This window comes from Syngnathoides biaculeatus, chromosome 5 (assembly GCF_019802595.1).
Source record: "Syngnathoides biaculeatus isolate LvHL_M chromosome 5, ASM1980259v1, whole genome shotgun sequence".
Classification (NCBI taxonomy): Eukaryota; Metazoa; Chordata; class Actinopteri; order Syngnathiformes; family Syngnathidae; genus Syngnathoides; species Syngnathoides biaculeatus.
The window spans coordinates 32,297,854-32,318,149 of NC_084644.1; the positions used below are offsets into that span (position 1 = coordinate 32,297,854).

General features: G+C 41.2%; 2 protein-coding genes across 4 annotated transcripts; both read right to left on the reverse strand.

Moving 5' to 3' along the window:
- Positions 1 to 464: 464 nt before the first annotated feature.
- ing4 (inhibitor of growth family, member 4) lies at positions 465 to 6,026 on the reverse strand. 3 transcript variants are annotated; one of them, XM_061819833.1, is made up of 8 exons: positions 5,912 to 6,026; positions 5,443 to 5,514; positions 4,480 to 4,646; positions 4,282 to 4,396; positions 4,093 to 4,204; positions 3,838 to 3,982; positions 2,634 to 2,695; positions 465 to 1,133 (listed from the first exon to the last, which is right to left on the reverse strand). In XM_061819833.1, the coding sequence occupies exons 1-8, from the start codon at positions 5,946 to 5,948 to the stop codon at positions 1,094 to 1,096; spliced, it is 750 nt and encodes a 249-aa protein (XP_061675817.1). In that variant the 5' UTR covers positions 5,949 to 6,026; the 3' UTR covers positions 465 to 1,093. The 3 variants fall into 3 exon arrangements, with proteins under 3 accessions (XP_061675817.1, XP_061675819.1, XP_061675820.1); XM_061819835.1 differs by lacking the exon at positions 5,912 to 6,026 and adding an exon at positions 5,739 to 5,900; XM_061819836.1 differs by lacking the exon at positions 5,912 to 6,026 and adding an exon at positions 5,626 to 5,737.
- Positions 6,027 to 6,458: 432 nt separating this feature from the next.
- Positions 6,459 to 20,293, reverse strand: nop2 (NOP2 nucleolar protein homolog (yeast)). Its single transcript, XM_061819723.1, is given in 17 exon segments — positions 6,459 to 7,033; positions 7,114 to 7,250; positions 8,283 to 8,380; positions 8,447 to 8,569; positions 8,971 to 9,060; positions 9,129 to 9,268; positions 10,289 to 10,429; positions 10,544 to 10,631; positions 10,955 to 11,044; positions 11,790 to 11,923; positions 11,926 to 11,988; positions 16,401 to 16,623; positions 17,038 to 17,330; positions 18,203 to 18,270; positions 18,351 to 18,393; positions 18,478 to 18,592; positions 20,153 to 20,293. Coding segments are annotated over 16 exon segments (2,244 nt in total). The 5' UTR covers positions 18,584 to 18,592; positions 20,153 to 20,293; the 3' UTR covers positions 6,459 to 6,626.
- Positions 20,294 to 20,296: the final 3 nt, after the last annotated feature.

The window sequence follows — 20,296 nt, forward strand, 5'->3', positions numbered from 1 at the left end:
AGGTTAGTGTCAAAGCTATTATTGACTGCTTCAACTTCTATATCGCAGATATAAAAATATTAGGCGCGTACTTTGTCTAATCAATTACACACACACTTAACTCATGATTTTCCGAGTTCATTTTCATTCAATGGACATCATTCACTTGCTCTCAAAACTCACTTCCTTAGGACGCAAAATAATTTTGCAAAATACCAGCACAAAAAAACACAGATAATGCAAGCACAAAACCCAACAGTACCTGCGCTTTCACTGCGAGGTAAACACACAAATTGATGGTGGCCAGATGTTCTTAAGTTTGTTGTCATCATCTTGTGACTCTCTTGCTCACAACGCACACAAAAATCTACAAAATCTTGACTCAGAACTAAAAATCTCTTAAATTGGGGCTCTCATAAGTGACTGTACCGTGTGGTGATGAGAAGCTGTACAAAAGAAAAACCAGGACGCAAGAGTTTGAGGTAGTAGCTGTATTCAAATGATTAATAACACAATCACGCCCTCCCCCCTTGTACCAATGTTCCAGCTACATCGATGACAGTACTTTTCACAAAATGCTTTGCACACTATATAGCACTCAATCAAAATGCTAAAACGAAATTGTCACTACCAAATAGATAACTAATACTTTCATGATGCCGTATGAGAGAAGGTACTATTTTTGTCCTCTTAACGGTAAAACAAGAGGGAGATTTGTTGTCAATGGCATTAAAAAAAAGAAAAGGAACTCTACAAACAAAACATTTAAAAAATGGCCACATTGTTTTCAAAGGAAAAAACATATTTTGCATGTGGATAGTTGTCTGACTGTGCAAATTTAAACCGGCAAATAATTCAGGGCAGCCGTAGTGTTTATTGTTCAAAGATTTTTCTTTTTAAATGTAATATGAGCACCAATGTAACGAAGACAAAAACACCTTTTAAATACACTTTTGAAACCACTTCATGTCTTCATACACTCTGCATCAGACCAAAGAAAATACAAAGGGAAAAAAAAGCACCACATCTTAAGGAACGTGAAAAACCAAAAAAACTAATAATTCATGAAGACATTTTATTTCCCCCCAACAGTGTTTGTTCTGGGACAACCGTTTTATTTTCTCTTTCTGTCTTGAGAACATCGTGGACAATACCTGCATGTAGAAAACAAAACACTTTGATTATAGAGTATGGCAAGTATTTAACAACGCAATTAGGCAGGGTCCGATATTAAAAGTGGCTAGATGCCCCCCACGGTATGTCTGTCGGGCCACCAAGTACCAAAAGTCAATTTTTGGTCGAAGTAGAAACCGCCACCAGCATGCCCTTGACTGAAGAAATAAGCACGCATAGAGGTTGGCCTCAAGTCGATAAGGGAACTGCCCATGGTGGGCTTTCTAAAAGAGCCCAGTTTGAAAGAGACATGGACAAGGGACACGGAATAAGTGATGACTATGCTAGGGGATAGCCGGAAAAAAAAAAAGTTTTCTATGGATGATGTCACGCATCATCTCAAAATTACGAGGGTGTGCGCGTGCCATTCCATACAGCTGACAGCAAAGTTTACCTGCTTCATTTGTCTCTCGTTTCCATTTCAATGTTAAAACATACACTGACTCTGGTGCTAAGGATTTAATAACCAAGCCTGTTTACAGTGTGTGGAAGATAAAGAAGCGCAGACTGCTTTAAAGATGATTTTACAGGGAAAGATAAAAAGTAAAGCTCAATAATTGCAGTAGTAATAATTTATCTGTTTTCTATTTAGGACTAAAGATTTTTTAATCGCTAAATTGTTTTGTTTTGCTTATAAATAAATGCATAATAGCATCCATTTTATTTTGTCGCTTATCCTCACGGGGGTTGCGGGGAGTCCTGGAGCCTATCCCAGCTGTCAACAGGCAGGGTACACCCTGAACTGGTTTCCAGCCAATCGGAGGGCACATAGAGACAAACAGCCGCACTCACAATCACACTTAGGGGCAATTTAGAGGTTCCAATTAATTTTCGTGTTTTTGGGGTGTGGGAGGAAACTAGTGTGCCTTGAGAAAATGCACGCAGGCACGGGGAGAACATGCAAACTCCACACAGGCGGGGCCGGGATTGAACTCAGGTCCTCAGAACTGAGAGGCCAACGCTTTCCAGCTGACTCATCACGCCGCCGCATAATAGCCCTAATAATCATAAATGATAAAATCGTGATTGCAATGAAGCACAAAAAAAATCATGATGCTACATTTATGCAATCAATCAAAAATGTACTTATATTAATCTGGGGCGGTTGTGGTAATGCTTAAAATTTAATAAGTACTGTACATACTTTCTTGCCATCCACTTAACCACCTTCTGACATTTTTTCCATTCGTCTATTTTTTTCATTCTTTCTTGGGATCCCTATTTATTCTTAAAAGCATCAATATTAATTTCTGCAATTGCAATGCCTTGATTTCAATTAGGTTATAACAGAGTCATAGCCACAAATGTGATGTACAAATTATTTCGTAAAGGGTCTCAAACAATGTAATACAAAGACGGAAATTTTGCAATAATCACTCAAACTTAATGTATTATATCATGAATATACGGGGCCAGTCCAGGTTGTGTGTGCCAAATTGTGGTGGCCCTGACAAAGGATTACGCGTGACAGGGTTACTTACCATTTGCCTCGTGGTTTGGTTGTCAGACCCACACATGCAAAATGGAACCACTCAATGGAGCACTGGAGACAAAAACCACGTACTTCAATGCAGGCCCATGATAAATTGAACTTACACACTATCAATCCTACCCAGAAGTCATTGTTTCTGTGTAACAAATCACTCAGTTTGTCATCTGTGACCTTATCCAAAAGGCTCACATTTTCCTTATCTTTTTGACATTTACCATGACATTATTTCACAAAAAGGATGTTACATTCCTGATGAAACCCAAACAATGGTCCAAATAAATTGTTATGGACATAAAGAGAGGTTGGACAAATTCCAGATGCAGGCACTCAGTGGGATAATTCTGGTAAATATAAAACACCTCAAGTAAGTTTCTTTCGGCTTGTCCCATTAGGGCTCGCCACAGCGTGTCATCTCAGATGAACGCTCATATATGTTTGCCACAGTTTTTACGCCGGATGCCCTTCCTGACGCAACCCCTCTTGGGGAGTTGGTAAATATAAAACACCTAATAAACAAAATAATACCAACAATATTATTTGACCCGCTGTCTTCAGTGACTCATATAAATGTGTTTGGTGGTGCACCAAATTTCAATGGTAGGATAATTGTGACTGCACAGTATTGTTACAAACACTCTGGTCAAGGCCACTGGGCTGATACAAAGTTGTTGTTATTTTTTTTTTTTTTAAACATCTGAGCTGTAAAAAAAATTACATTTTTTTTCTTTTTACATTTGTTATCCTACTGAGAGCCTGGATCTGAATCTTTTCCCCACAAACTGTTTTTCTCTTTTTATGAAGGTTTAACATGTTTAATGTGTCAACCCTTAATGGGACAAGTCAAGAATCACAACATAACTTATTACAGTTTTAAAAAAATATTGGTTGGGATGGCTACATTTCACTTTACCAATTGTGCAACTACAAAGGTCCATCTTATACGAAATATCACAAAAGCATTTAAGTGAAGGAAGGCTGTTTATCCAATTATAAATAAAATTGTTTGGTCTTTCTTTTATGTAAAATGGATATACAGCCATGATAATACACCTACAGACAACACAAATTTCTGTTTAAATTTTGAACCTCAAGACTGGGAAAAATATAAAATGAATCAAAACACGTAAGAATATATAGTAATATAGAACTAATAGAATTCCCATTACAGGCATGGTAAAGAGAAAACGACTCACATCAGTGTTGTCACAGCCGATCATTTCGCCATAAGACACCTGATGGCACAGACAATAGGTGGGCTCGTTTGGATCCACTGGCATGTCCAGCACATCAGATGGGTGCACATTCCCAAAGTTGGTGGAGGGGCTGTTGAATTCACCCCTGATGGTGCAAAAAAAAAAAAAAATTAAAAAAGTAAAATAAAATTAGAGTCTTGAAGCCAAAATGTGACAGAAAAAAAAATAAAACTCAATAGCTGAAATTTAACATACGTTTGAAGGAGTTTGACTTTCTTCTGGGCGCTCTTGGGACTGCCATCTTCATCAGAGCTCTTCACTTTAGATCTCGTTTTAGCAGACTTCTTTTCCTTCTGTCTGGTGTCCACTGGAATTACACTATATATTAGATAATCTGTCTGGACATACACAAGCAGGGTCAAACTTGGTTATCTTGGGTCAAACCTTTCTTTCCTTTGCTAGAGGTGGAATCATAATCTGTGCTCTCAATCTGTTTTTCCTTCAAGTCGGCTTCAAAGCGGGCCAGGTCTGTGTCCAGGCGTCTTATGTGCTTGTCAACCTGAACACAAGTGAGCATGATACAGTACATTAAGAAGATACCATTGTCCTAGTTTTCTCTTGTCAGATCAGTCCGATACAAACCATTTCATAGGTCTGCATGGCCAGTTGCACCTTGTCATCGCCAAACTCTTTGCATTTGCTGTACGACTGCTGAATTTGCCTCAGTACGGACAGCTTTTGCTCGGAAGAAAGGGTCCGAGCATTTGACGTGTATTCTTTTGCGAGGGAGTCTATCTGTTCTTTGAGATCTATTGAGAGAGGGACCTATTAAATTCACACTGAAGCTCAAGATACAAAACTACTATTATACTGATTTAAAAACATTTTAAAGATGTATTATTCATCGGGTTTATCCAAGGAATTCCATTCACGAATAGTAAGATATTTTGTGTTATCAGGTACTCTAAATACTCAGATGGAACATAATGGACATGCACAATATTAAAGGGTCGATTTCACTGGCAGAGACGTCACCAAAAAGCACTAAGGCTGATCAGTCACAGCAACTCCGGCACGTGGGAGACCACAATATTTCTTGCACTCTCACCAGGACAATGTCTCGGAGACGTCTCCAGGCAAGTTGACAAAGGCTATCGCTGGCATCGTCTTACACAATGTATGTATCCATTTGTTTGCCATACTGCTTATACTCACTAGATTCACAGGGGTCCTGGAGCCAATTCCAGCTGACTCTGGGCAAGAGGCGAGGTACACCCTGAACCGGTTGTCAGCAAATCGCAGGGCACATCCATTCACAGTCACATTCACACCTAAGGGCAATTTAAAGTCTTCAATCAACCCCCCCACACATATTTTTGGGATGTCGGGAGGAAACCGGAGAAAACCCACGCAAGGATGAGGAGAACAGATTATTGAAAAAACTAATGTGTGTGTCTGCTTACCACTCATCCACTATCCTGGCAGACTTTGTTTATATCCATTAAATACATTCAGAGAGATAAATTATGAATGAAACAGATTAGATGTGTTGTGCTTCACCACTATTGACTTATATTGAATTTAGACATCAAATTCAATTCTTACCTTCTGTGCGTTGATCTAAGTCCCTCATTAAATTAAAGTTTCTTTGCAACTCGAAGGGCAAGTTCTCTATGCCTTGTGTGAAAGAGAAAAGAGCAATTATTGAGAAACTGACATAAAAGACAGAGAAAACCAGCTCGCCATGTGTAAACTGATGGGGACGAATTACTTGTCAAACATTCGTACCAAATACAACACTCAAGGCTTGGGATGTATATGCTTATAAGTTTATAGAGACGTGACCATAATTTAGGGAGTTCAACGCGTGGCGCCATTTCCGTGCATTTCCCCCAGCTTACTGCGTTGCGACATTCCAGCAAATAGACGCAGCCCATTGCCACCGAACGGTTGAAGGAATGCTTAAATGTTCACGTTCCGATTTTAATTCAACAGCAGAATGACGGCAAGTTATATACACCTATCATGCTCCTTGAGTAATCACAAATGTGTTTTCGTTCGATAAATAGCTTACTGTCCAAATAATGCTCCAAATACATCCCAGCCGCCATCTTGGAAAATGTAAACAACACAGCTTCCGGTGAGCCTAGGGCGCCCCTGATTGGTTGTTTCCACACAACTGACGCCGATGGAAGATTTCGCAGTCTAAAGTACAAAAAATATTAATTTCTTAAATTGTAAAGATATATTTGGTGTAAATTAGGGGGAATCTTAAATGTTTCTTGTAAAGTCATTATTAACATCTTTTACTGCCAGCCCTCCCAGTGACAATGGAAGGACTATTAAAGTAATTGAATGATGGTTACCAAGTAGTTTTGTACATTATGCTAAAAATTAACATTAATATAGATGGGTAGCACAGCAGACCAGTGATAACTAATATGACTCACAGTTACAAGGTTTTCGTGCTCCATAGGTGTGAATGGTTGCAAAGTGGGCAGTCGTGGGTGAACCAAGCCTCCCACCTAAAGACATCTGGGATTGGCCCCAGTTCCCTTTGTCCATTAGAGCACGAGGTATAAAAATGGATCAAACTATGAAACAAAGACATTGCATAATAATTAAAGAAGATATTTTAAAATTTTATTGTGTCAGGTTTATGCAAGGAACCCCATTCACGTATTTCAGTCAATGGACAAACACAACTGCTATCACACTGTAAAAAAGAAAACCCAACACAATACACATCTGCAGTTACTTTCAACAACAACCGTGGACCACAACGCTTATTATGATCTCGTTTGTTTCTGTTTCAACTTTTTGAACGTATTGTTTCCCATTCTATTCTTGGATTTCATGAATGTTTTTCTCTGGTTGGCCTGTTTCTTCTCAAATCTGTTCCCGGGCTTTTTCCCTGACTTGAGTACTTTCATTTCAGCTGTCACCGGTGCCTTAGTCTCAGTCTCTCCTTCCATCTTGGCGATCTTTGCTTTTTTCGGTCCAGTTTGAGAGTTCTTTTTGCCTTTAGAATTGAAGTGAGGTGCTTTCTTGGCTGCTGTTCCATTTGTTTTGGCCTCCTGCTTTGACTCGCTGACCTTACCAGGGACAACCTTCTTGGACTTATTTGCTTTGGCCACTTTATCATTGGAAGAATTATTCACCTCCGTCGCCTCAGGAGCATCGGCCTTCTTTTCTTCTAGATTAGGGACAAAAAAAGGTGATCGCAATCAAAACGTCTTTTAAAAGTCAGCATATAGAGTAGTGAGAAGTATTTACCTTCCCCTGTGATATTAGTTGGAATCACATTGGAGAATTTCTTAAACTTGGCCACAAAAAAGCCGTCCATGTTGTGCGAGTGGGGGTAAAAACGCCTGGTGAGCCGCAGAGAAGGGTGGAACCGACGTTCTTTGAACCTGGATGAATGCACAAATGTCACTAACAATGCTCTTGGCTTCAGTGATGGACAGCTAAACACGGTCAACAATCAGCGGGAGTTAGGGACCAAGATGAATCGTGAAAACCTGTGATTAACTGCAAAATATGATCCCAAAACCCTTTATCATCATTTCAAATGCATCTTCAATTACCTTTAAAAATAAATGCTCCACAGGTACTTGATTTTTACAAAGTGTGCATGTATGTTGCCTTCACAACCCGCAATTGTTAAGAAAAAAGATCAAGCAACTTAACAGCCACTTAGCAGAGCAAAAACAGACTAACTTCTGCTAAGAACACAGGTTAACTTAGATCCTCTCCGACAGAACAATTGAGCTGTATCACTTCTACATACCATAATTTCTGGCTTACAAGCCGCGACTTTTTTCCACATGCTTTTCAACCCTGCGGTTTAAGCAGTGATTCGGCCAATTTGTGCATTTTTTTCTAATGGCAGCAAGGGGGCACTAGAGCGGAAAAGGTAGCGAGAGATTGGTGGAATATATGTACCGAGGCAGTGACTTTTACCGGCCCTGTTAGCGCTGCGCTAGCGTTAGCACTGTGCTAGCACCTTACTCCTGTGTTACTGGCATGTCTCAGTGATATTTACCGGTAAAGTTGTATTTTAACCGGCCCTGTTAGCGTTCACGCGGCATTACCATTAGCACTAGATTTAGTGCCGCGCTCGAGTCAAACTCGGTGTACCGTCTTTCTCTGTAAATATCTTGTTTCAATGTGGGCACTTGCAGCTTTTACACAGCTGCGGCGTATGTACGTAAAAAATTGTATTTTCTATACAAATGTACTCGGAGAGGCTTATAATCAGTTGCGTTCTGTAGGCCGGGAATTCCAGTAATTCAATGACACCAGTTTCTACTTTCCTACTAGCCAGCACTTTTTTGTAATCTTGTGGCATTTTATTTTGTTGCAGAAAGAATAACGATACAGAGATAACTGCAAATATGCTTAGCAGTCTCCCCGCTGTGAGATAAAAGCCATAATAAGTTTACCTGGTGAAGCCTTCCTTGCCAAAATCCAGTCCAGTGGGAACCAATTTGACATTCCTTTTCTTTAAAGCATAGTCCACCACCCATTCGTTCTCCTCCATCTAGCACAAGACATTTAGTCATACAAACCAAACTTTCATAGTTTGTTGCATATGCAGGACACAAACCATTATGGAGCACGTGCAGTAAACCAGGTAGCCCCCCGTTGTCGACTCAGCATTGACGGAGTCAATAGCGGACAGGAGTAACTCTTTCTGCAAGTGGGCAGCACGCCGGATGTCTGTTTCATCCTGTCAGGAAAGTCAACGCACTATTAACACCATTGCTGCAAGTGATCAAGAAGTTAAAGGGGCACAGCAAATTACAAGAAAAAAAAAGTTGTAGGAATGCAAAAAAAAAAAAAAAAAAGATAATCCTAAAAGGACGTAAATTCACAAAAATAGTTGTCAAGTTGAAAATGTAAAAATAAAAATATTATATGTAACATGTCTTGGTTTTACTGTCATATTATTTTACATGTTCTTTCTTGTCATAGTTCAACTGTATTATCATAATTCAATGATGGTATACTCCTAACACTACAATACAATATTCCCTTATAGAAAGCCTCTCTGTAAAACAATTTGTCTTAAAATACTGTACATGCCACATGATAAGCGCTGCAAGAATTAAATAACGAATAGTAGGTTACCTTGCTGGTCTTCACAGCAGGGTCTTTCGCGATGACTCCTGTGCCTGTGCATGGGGCATCGAGTAGCACTCTGTCAAAGCCCCCCATGACCTGCATTTGAAAAAGTCTCAGTACAGAACTTGAAGAACAACCATTACTAAATCATAAAAGTGAATCACCTTAGGGAACTGCCTGCCGTCGTAGTTGCACACCAGAGTGTTGGTGACCCCCAGACGGTGGATGTTGCCCACCACGCTCTTCAATCTATCAGCGTTGGCGTCATTAGCGATGATCACACCCGTGTTTCTCATCAGCTGAGCTGTGGGATGGAGAAAGCATTTGCACAGAGAATTCAATTTGTAAATGAGTTTTCCAGAAATGATCTGATGAGATAAGAAACCTATTGTCTAAATCAGGGGTGCCCAGACCTTTTTACCCCAAGATCTACTTTTCAAACAGCCGGTCTCTCGCGAGGTACCTAGTGGGGGGAGTGATGATGCTCCCAAACAGTTTTAAGGTTAATGTTATCATGCCATATTTAAAATACAGAATTAGCTTTTTATGCACTGTATTTGTCTGTTCTTTCATCCTTGATCAGGTTGCGCCAAGGTGGAATTTTAACATTACACTCTCTACTTTGGCTTGAGAGCAGACCTTTCTCACTCGAAAAAGATAAAATCTCATCCAGTTTCAGCACTTTTTCTTCAATTATTCACATGCTCTGACAGTCATTGCATTTTAAAACAACAATTTCTTTTTTAACTTTTGCAATTATTATTGAGAGTAATCATAAGCAACATGCCTAGCTAGTCGTTGCTCTGCGTTGCCCAGAACGTGTTGCTAACTAAAGCAGCGGTGGTGGGCGCTGTCATTGGAAACGACATTAATGGGCTGCGTAAGTACTGTAACATTTGTAATTATGAGCGTACCCCTTTACGAGCAGAGGGGGGCGGTGAAAGTTCCGTGTGCTCCCTAAAAGAAATCAGTGGCTTCTTCTTTTCATTTTTTTACAGTACGTATGTGAATTGTGCCATTGGATGTAACAACCATTCATCCCTCACTCATTGAATCACATTGCAAAATGCCACAAACTGAATAGCTGTATGTTGTACTTTCAATTTGCATTGGAACGCAGAATATCTGTGCAAATAGACCGCATCAGCGACTTAACAAGACGTTGGCTGATGTCTTTTTTTGGGGGGGGACACGCCGTCCCAAGATCAACCCTAAACTGCCTCGCAATCGACGCATTGAGCACCCCTGGTCTAAATAATATTCAGCACTTGTATTACATCTTATTTGAGTAAAATGGAAGCGTTTAATTCACTAAAGCAGTTACCAATATAGGTGGTTTTTCCTCCCGGGGCTGAACTCATGTCCAACACAGACTCCCCCTCCTGCGGCGAGAGCGCCATAACTGGGAGAAAGCTGGAGGCGCCTTGCAACATATATTGACCGGACAGGTACTCTGGAGTCGCACCTGTGTCATAACAGCGATAAACTTATTGCAAGGTAATATCAATGTGGATTTTAAATATATGGATCTTATTGTGCTGATGAGAGTCCACCATGGTTAACAGGAGGGAAAACTTACCAATAGGGATAGAGGAGTCATAAATGACTAAACCCACTTTGGACCACTTTCCCAGTGGATCCAGGTTCACCCCTCTGTTGATCAGAGCCTAAAACGCAAAGCACTCAATAAACACTTGAGTTGTTTCACTGGAGGATTTGTTTCTATGTTAACATCACACAATGACAAAAAGACATTTTTGTGATGACAGTAAGAGTCATATTAGCATTGCAAAGCGGCGGTCATTTCTGTAAACTTTCCACAGACGATGAATTATGGAAATACTCATTTTGAAAAGTTCCCTGAGAATTAATCAGATGTGAAGGTTCATTTATACAAACAACAACAGCTTGCGGTTGGAGTAGCCTATGTGTGATGTGACTTTGTGTTGTAGTAATTCTGGTCAAAAGAACCCCATTTGAGTCCACTTACCTGAGCAAGGTCCCTCCTCCTGGTTTTTAATGTGTTTGTCCTAATAGTGACAGGTCTCTGAATTTCATTCGCCTCAAGGAAATCCACCACCTGTTAGTGAGAAGAACATGCACATCAAAATCTACCACGTGATTGGGTAATTCTTTTTATTTTGAGTTTAAAAACGTGCCTTTACTTACAAGTTCAAATTCAAATGAAAACATGGCCATCTCAAAATAATCATTTTACATTTAATTGAATGGAAATGACAATAAATCAATCTAAGATCGTCAAGATTGTCCTCCTTCTGGTGTGTGCGCCTTGGCCACAAAGGGACATTATAATAGACATATAGACATGCAAAGACAGGCTTTACAACAAAATCATTAATGTGCAGTAAAGTTAGTTGTTTCTCACAGAGGATAAATATAGTCGATTGTCTGTCTCCATGTGTTGCTTCACCATTTGTGCTCAAATATCCATTGCTTTGAATCTGGTGTTTTGCATTCTGCATTAACATTAAGCGACCAGACATTCCTAAGGCTAACTTATGTGATGTTTTAAACACCATGTGGAATCCTCTTTTTTTTTTTTTATGTCTTGTGTGACCGTAAACACGGGGTGGGACGTGTCAATGAACAGCTTGAAACGTCTTTTTCTGTTTTCTTTTTCTGAGTGTTCACAATCTACCAAATTGGCACTTGTTGTGACATTTACGGCAATAATCATTTGGTATCTGAAATTAATGCTCACAAGTCAGACCAAGAACTCACCTGAGAGACGATGCATATCTAGAAATACTCACAAGTCAGGTCATGCTTAAGTCACGGTGGCACCGCTGTATTTGAATACACACCTCCGAAAAAGGCAAGAGGTCGATGAACTTCTCGATGAGGAACATGTTGTAACTGTAGTAGGTGCAAAGATCCTTTTTCAATAGAGCGATGTACTCTCCTCTGTCTTTCCCTGGCTCTCTTTTGGACGTAAAATACAGAGGACGTCAATGTTGTCCTTTATTCTTTGGTGGATCGTCTTGAGGTCCACAGGCAGCACTCCTGTGTTATAAAGATGACAAACAGAGAAAGAAAAGGCGGATTTGTGTCATCAATAAAAGAAACACTATAGAAGTCAGGAGTGGTTATTGACTCAACTTAAGAGAGTGTTAAGTGTCTGTGTTTTTTTTTAATATGCATTGTTCTCAGATGAGTCCAATGCGTATTTCAAAAAGAAATAAACCGTCAGTCACACAGAGGTTTACATAGGTTAACGTGTGGCCGCAACACGCTTCCGTGTTCGGGGGCTGAAGCCTATCCCAGCGGTATATTTTCTTTTTTTAAATACGCATTGGACTCATTTGAGAACACTGCATATTTAAAAAACAAAGTCTGTCACGGAGAGGCGTACCCAAGTTCAACGTGTCGGCCGCAATGCGCGTCCATGTACGAGGAGCTGACTCCGTCTTTTTTTTTTTTTCCCCCCCAATTAATAGTTAATGAATGTGAATTTGTGTAAAACCAGGGGTCATATATTTAAATATTGGTATTTGTATTGAAAAAAAATCTGAGTGGCTCCATCACTATGTGGGATTTATTCTTGATTGATAACAAATCCAGCAACGAAGTATTTGTATGCATCCAGACTTTTCGACGCTTTCAAACTCTTCCGTGTAAATCTCAACGACTTACTCACCAGATATAACGGAAGCGGGTTAACAGTCCAATTTCTTAATGCAGCCCTATGGGGGCACAAACCAGTGCAATCTGTAGGCCGGTCCCAAGCCCGGATAAATGCAGAGGGTTGCGTCAGGAAGGGCATCCGGCGTAAAAACTGTGCCAAACAAATATGAGCGTTCATCTAAAGAATCCCATACCGGATCGGTCGTGGCCCGGGTTAACAACGCCCGCCCCCGGCACTGCTAACCTGCAGGGCGTCGGTGGAAATTCAGCTACTGTGGGTCGAAGACAAAGAAGAGGAGGAAACCGGATCCAGCGTCAGAAGAAAAAGAGGAATGCACAGAGCCTACAACTGAGTGTAGGGACTTTGAATGTTAGGACTATGACAGGAAAAGCACAGGAGTTGGTTGACATGATGATTAGGAGAAAAGTTGATATTCTGTGCATCCAAGAGAGCAGGTGGAAAGGTAGTAAGGCTAGAAGTTTGGGAGCAGGGTTTAAATTATTCTACCACGGCGTAGATGGAAGAGAAATGGAGTAGGGGTTATTTTAAAGGAAGAGCTGGCTAAGAATGTCTTGGAGGTGAAAAGAGTATCAGATCGAGTGATGAGACTAAAATTTGAAATTGAGGGTGTTATGTATAATGCGGTTAGCGGCTATGCACCACAGGTAGGATGTGACCTAGAGTTGAAAGAGAAATTCTGGAAGGAACTAGATGAAGTAGTTCTGAGCATCCCAGACAGCGAGAGAGTTGTGATTGGTGCAGATTGTAATGGACATATTGGTAAAGGAAACAGGGGCGATGAAGAAGTGATGGGTAAGTACGGCATCCATGAAAGGAACTTTGAAGGGCAGATGGTGGTGGACTTTGCAAAAAGGATGGAGATGGCTGTAGTGAACACTTATTTCCAGAAGAGGGAGGAACATATAGTGACCTACAAGAGCGGAGGTAGAACCACGCAGGTAGATTATATTTTGTGCAGACGATGTAATCTGAAGGAGGTTACTGACTGTAAAGTAGTGGTAGGGGAGAGTGTAGCTCGACAGCATAGGATGGTAGTATGTAGGATGATTCTGGTGGTGGGTAGGAAGATTAAGAAGACAAAGGTAGAGCAGAGAACCATGTGGTGGAAGCTGAGAAAGGAAGAATGTTGTGCGGCCTTCCGGAAAGAGGTGAGACAGGCTCTCGATGGACAACCGAAGCTCCCGGAAGACTGGACGACGACAGCCAGGTGATCAGAGAGACAGGCAGGAGAGTACTTGGTGTGTCATCTGGTAGGAAAGGGGAGAAGGAGACTGGTGGTGGAACCCCAAAATACAGGGAGTCATACAAGAAAGAGATTAGCGAAGAAGAAGTGGGATACTGAGAGGACTGAGGAGAGGCGAAAGGAGTACATCGAGATGCGACGTAGGGCAAAGGTAGAGGTGGCAAAGGCTAAACAAGAGGCATATGAAGACATGTACACCAGGTTGGACACGAAAGAAGGAGAAAAGGATCTCTACAGGTTGGCCAGACAGAGGGATAGAGATGGGAAGGATGTGCAGCAGGTCAGGGTGATTAAGGATAGAGATGGAAATGTGTTGACTGGTGCCGGTAGTGTACTAAATAGATGGAAAGAATACTTTGAGAAGTTGATGAATGAAGAAAATGAGAGAGAAGGAAGAGTTGAAGAGGCAAGAGTGAAGGACCAGGAAGTGGAAATGATTACTAAGGGGGAAGTCAGAAAGGCACTACAAAGGATGAAAAATGGAAAGGCAGTTGGTCCTGATGACATACCGGTAGAGGTATGGAAGCAATTTGGAGAGATGGCTGTGGAGTTTTTGACCAACTTATTCAACAGAATACTAGCGGGTGAAAAGATGCCTGAAGAATGGAGGAAAAGTGTTCTAGTTCCCATTTTTAAGAACAAAGGGGATGTTCAGAGCTGTGGGAACTATAGAGGAATAAAGTTGATGAGCCACACAATGAAGTTATGGGAAAGAGTAGTGGAGGCTAGACTCAGGACAGAAGTAAGTATCTGCGAGCAACAGTATGGTTTCATGCCTAGAAAGAGTACCACAGATGCATTATTTGCCTTGAGGATGCTCGTGGAAAAGTACAGAGAAGGTCAGAAGGAGCTACATTGCGTCTTTGTGGATCTAGAGAAAGCCTATGACAGAGTACCAAGAGAGGAACTGTGGTACTGCATGCGTAAGTCTGGTGTGGCAGAGAAGTATGTTAAAATAGTACAGGACATGTATGATGGCAGCAGAACAATGGTGAGGTGTGCCTTAGGTGTGACAGAGGAATTTAAGGTGGAGGTGGGACTGCATCAGGGATCAGCTCTGAGCCCCTTCCTGTTTGCAGTGGTAATGGATAGGCTGACAGATGAGGTTAGACTGGAATCCCCTTGGACCATGATGTTCGCAGATGATATTGTCATATGCAGTGAAAGCAGGGAGCATGCAGAGGAACAATTGGAAAGATGGAGACATGCACTGGAAAGGAGAGGAATGAAGATTAGCCAAAGTAAAACAGAATATATGTGCGTGAATGAGAAAAGTAGAGGGGGAAGAGTGAGGCTACAGGGAGAAGAGATAGCGAGGGTGGACGACTTCAAATACTTGGGGTCAACAATACAGAGCAATGGAGAGTGTGGTCAGGAAGTGAAGAAACGGGTCCAAGCAGGTTGGAACAGCTGGCGAAAGGTGTCTGGTGTGTTATGTGACAGAAGAGTGTCTGCTAGGATGAAGGGCAAAGTTTACAAAACAGTGGTGAGGCCGGCCATGATGTACGGATTAGAGACGGTGGCACTGAAGAAACAACAGGAAGCAGAACTGGAGGTGGCAGAAATGAAGATGTTGAGGTTCTCGCTCGGAGTGACCAGGTTGGATAGGATTAGAAATGAGCTCATTCGAGGGACAGCCAAAGCTGGATGTTTTGGAGACAAGATTCGAGAGAGCAGACTTCGATGGTTTGGACATGTTCAGAGGCGAGAGAGTGAGTATATTGGTAGAAGGATGCTGAGGATGGCGCTCCCAGGCAAAAGAGCGAGAGGAAGACCAAAGAGAAGGTTTATGGATGTGGTGAGGGAAGACATGAGGGCAGTTGGGGTTAGAGAGGAAGATGCAGGAGATAGGCTAAGATGGCAAAAGATGACACGCTGTGGCGACCCCTAACGGGACAAGCCGAAAGGAAAAGAAGAAGTTAACAGTCCAATTTCTTATCAGTGAAAACATAAACTTCGGCATTAAATACGGGTCCTCTATGCCAAGTGTCTATCATTTTTCCACGTACCTTCGTTTATCACCACCTTTTAAATGTTTAACGGTAACTCTGGGTGTCATGTTATAAGACGTATTTTCGCGTCGTCTCCAACCAATTTAGCATTGAAGAATGGTTTGTTTGACCGACACTTCCGGCCAGTGACATGATTTGATGACGTAGGTGCACGAACTCTATACTATATGTGCAAATGCTTGCATATAGCTGGATTTGGATACGCTCTTTTGATTGGTCGCCGGAGAAATGAAACCTCGGTGTTACTATGACAACTCCCTTTTCCCGTGACCCTAAAAAGCATTGCGATTTACTTGCTCAAATATACGTACATGCATACAAAGGAAACAAATGTCAAAGTCTACTTGCTGCACAGTTGTAAGACCACACCTATGTCTCCCATGGTATCTTGAAACTCTACGACCCCAAAAAGTTGCAGAATTTGGAGTTCGACCCAGATTTTGATTAAATAAAATTGTTTCCACAATTGTTTGTCATAATATAAGCCATATTCAAACAACTTAATGGAACTCACCTTCCTTTTCATTCTCTTCAGCGCTAGGAAGCCTGAACTGATCCAAGTCGTCGATGTTGGTCTGTACAGTTTCTTCGTTATCGTCATCTGATTTCTTATCATCGCCTTTGTCATCGTCACCCTCCTCGTCGTCGTCGTCGTCATCATCTTCATCATCAATCTCAAGCCCCGTAGTTTGCTTCAGTTTCTTTTCCTTCTTGGCTGCACGCTCGATGGGAAGAAGCTAGAAAATGAAACAAACAGGAACCAAGATGAATGTCGCCCAAGTGAATATGGGTACATTTCCAAAATGACTACGTTTTTTTTATTGTGCTAATTACAATGGATTTTTATTGTAGCCCAAAAAACGTGTAAGCCCCTGGAGAAAAGGGCTGGATGGTCAGTGTGTGCCCGGCACGGGGGACAGTTGTCATTATTTTTTTTTATTCTGACAAGACCACGACAACCCATCGAGGCACTTTTAATGCTGCGATATCCTAAATATCTGTACATCCCGACTGTTCATCAGTTTTTAGTCGTCGTCCTGGTCTCATGATGTGAAAATGGGAACAGCATGTTTGCTCAAGAACAGCTCGTTTAGGAGAAAAAAAAACAAACACTTAAAACATTGAACAGGTGAACCTTCTATTTCATGTACCTCCTCTCCATCACTTTCCTCTTCTGAAGCACCATAGTCATCAACCATTTCTTCATCATCGTCATCATCCTCCTCCTCCTCCTCCTCCAGTTCTTTGATTTCTAGTTGTGTATTCGTCTTTGCTTGGGTCTTTCCTCCCTTCTTTGGCTGGATTGCTTCAACTTCCGTCTTCTCTTCGTCGTAATCGTCTTCTTCCTCCCACTGCTCGTCGCTGTCATCCTCGCTGTCAGATTGATCCAGTTTCCGCTTCCTCTTCGCCGGTTTCAGCCAGTTACTGTTCTCATCAGTGAAACCTTCAGATAGAAAATGTGGACTGTCATTAAAACAATAACCACTTACAAAACCCCAAAAATTTAAAAAGTAAAGAATACATGAATATAGAAGAAATAATAAATTCATGCAAAGACTTCTGTTAATATCCCAGAGTAAACAAAAAACGTAGTATCTGCTAGTAATACTACTGTAACGTGAGTTTTTTCATGAATAGCTTAGAACAGGTTCCACAGAAAAAAAAGTGAAAAGGAAAATTAGTAAAAAAGAAAGTGGGAGTTCATTATATAACCATAAATATATGAGTATTTACTTGAGAATAAGTGGCATGGTTCCAGTGACACTCATTTTTTACTTTAAAATCCAATTATAATAAAATGAAATTAAACACTAGTTATTACCGTAATTCCCGGCCTACAGAGCGCACCTGGTTATAAGCCTCACCCAGTACATTTGTAAAGGAAATACCATTTGCTACATACATACGCCGCACCTGTGTACAAGCCGCAAGTGCCCACACTGAAACCCGTTGTGAAACACGAGATATTTACAAATAAAGACAGTACACAGAGAGTTTCACGCTAACCCTAGCTCCTTGCTAACAGGGCCAGCCAAAAAAAAAAAAAAAAAAAAAAAAACATACTGGTAAAAATCACTGAGACATGGCAGTAACACGCTAGCGCAGCTCTAACAGGGCCGGACCGGTAAAAGTAGCTTCCTTGGTGCATATATTCCACCAGTCTCACTCTCACCCTTTCTGCTCAAGTGCCCACTTGTGGCCGTCAGAAAAAAATGCACAAATTAGGCGCATCACAGCATAAACCGCAGGGTTGAAAGTGTGTGAAAAAAGTTGCGGTTTATAGGCCGGAAATTACAGTAGTAACACTCTAGTTACCTTTCTTAGCCTGCTCATTAGCGCCTTCTTTTGCCTTTGCCAAATTGGTGGCGACTCTTTTAGCGTTCCTGTAAAAATAAATCATAAAATGAATGAAGCTGTAAAAAATTATACTGTAAATATGTCATGTAATCCAACAATGTTTTACCTTTTCCTGGCTCTTCTTGACTGACGTTTTGGCTCTGAATCATCTGCAGGCAGACAGCCAAAGTCAGTGACATACTTATGTACACTTTTTATATAGCATAATAATAATAATAAAAGCACATAGTCACCATCTTTTATAAACTTGGCCAACTCTGTCTCCGCCCCTTGCTGCTTTCTGGCTTTCTTCCCGGGACCTCGCTTCACCTTGTTGGTGGGATCCAACTTACGGCCCATGATTTCACGCTACAAGGACACAAAAAAAAGATAAAAATGCATGCTCAGTTCCCGTGCAAAGTCACAATTAATAAAGATGCACTTTTCCTGTTCATGAATCTAAGACAGATATTGTGATTAGGTGAAGTTTTTTTTTTAATAACTGCACATAATTGTGAAATATCAATTGCCAGTGAGTTTTACCCAGTGGTTTAAATGCACTTCCATCAATTTTCTATAGTACGAGTGAGTGGGCATGTACCACATCTGACTGGATTAGTACACCTTGGACTGGTCAACGGACAATTGCAAGTCATATTTACGAACAACACTTCACACTATTGGACAATTTAGTCTTCAATGACTCAAACATACCTGTTTTGATTGGGAGGAAGTCACAGTATCCAAAGAAAACACATGCACTCATGGGGAGAACTACAAAGCTTTGAACCCAGCACTTAAAAAATGTGAGGCAGATGTACAAACCAAGGCTTCACTGTGCTGCCCACTATTAACACAGTAACTAAAAAGCTAGAGTTTGCTATCCACAAGAGGTGAAAATTATGATTAAAAACCATTTTGATGGGAGGCAGATGTTCACAACCACATTAATAACTCAATAGTGTCAATCAAAACTGAACATCCAATGGTATGTGTGTAAAGGACGTTTTTTTAAGAACATCTCCTGCATTGATTTAATTTTACCCATTGTAGTATAGCCAACAGCCAAAATTGGATTTTTTGGAAAAAAGGTTCGAGAGAGCAGACTTTGATCGTTTGGACATGTCCAGAGGCGAGACAGTGAGTATATTGGTAGAAGGGTGCTGAGGATGGAGCTGCCAGGCAAAAGGGCGAGAGGAAGACCAAAGAGAAGGTTAATGGATGTTGTGAGGGAAGGCATGAGGGCAGTTGGTGTTAGACAGGAAGATGCAGGAGATAGCCTTAGATGGAAAAAGATGACACGCTGTGGCGACTCCTAATGGGACACGCCAAAAGGAAAAGAAGGTGTAAATAAATAAAAATACATTAGAATTCCAACATAATTTGCGTTAACGAAAATGAGGTAACTCGCATTATTATCATTCCATGACCACAATGCCCAGATGTTGGGTTACGTTCATCTTACGTGGTCATTAACTACATGCTTGTATTTGTACCATTTGACAAGTCAAGAATTACCATTTTAGAAGTTTTAGCGCTTTGCAAAAATTCATCAATCCATTTTCTTAGTCGCTTATCCTCACAAGGGGCGCGGGAGTGCTGGAGCCTATCCCAGCTGTCAACGGGCAGGAAACAGGGTACACCGGGGTGCCCCGAGAAAACCCACGCAGGCACCGGGAGAACATGCAAACTCCACGGAGGGAGCGCTGGGATTGAACAATGGTCCTCAGAACTGTGAGGCCAACGCTTGGCAGCTGCGCCACCGTGCCGCCGCTTTGCAAAAATATGCCAGTAAATAGCAAAGATTGACGCAAACAGTGCACATAAATATGTAAAACATCGTTAAAACACCAAGTGAACTGCGAACTACAACAACAAAACTTACGTCTTATCCGACTTCAGATTGTAAGTAGTAGGATGAACACTCACACGTGAATTTTTCGACAACGCGTTGAAGAGGAACTTCCGGCGCACAAAACTGACGTTGCATCTGCCGTGTCATTGGATAAAGTGCACACGCCGAATATTTTTGAGGCTCAGAAAGTGCATGTATTTAAAGAAAACTGTCAAGAA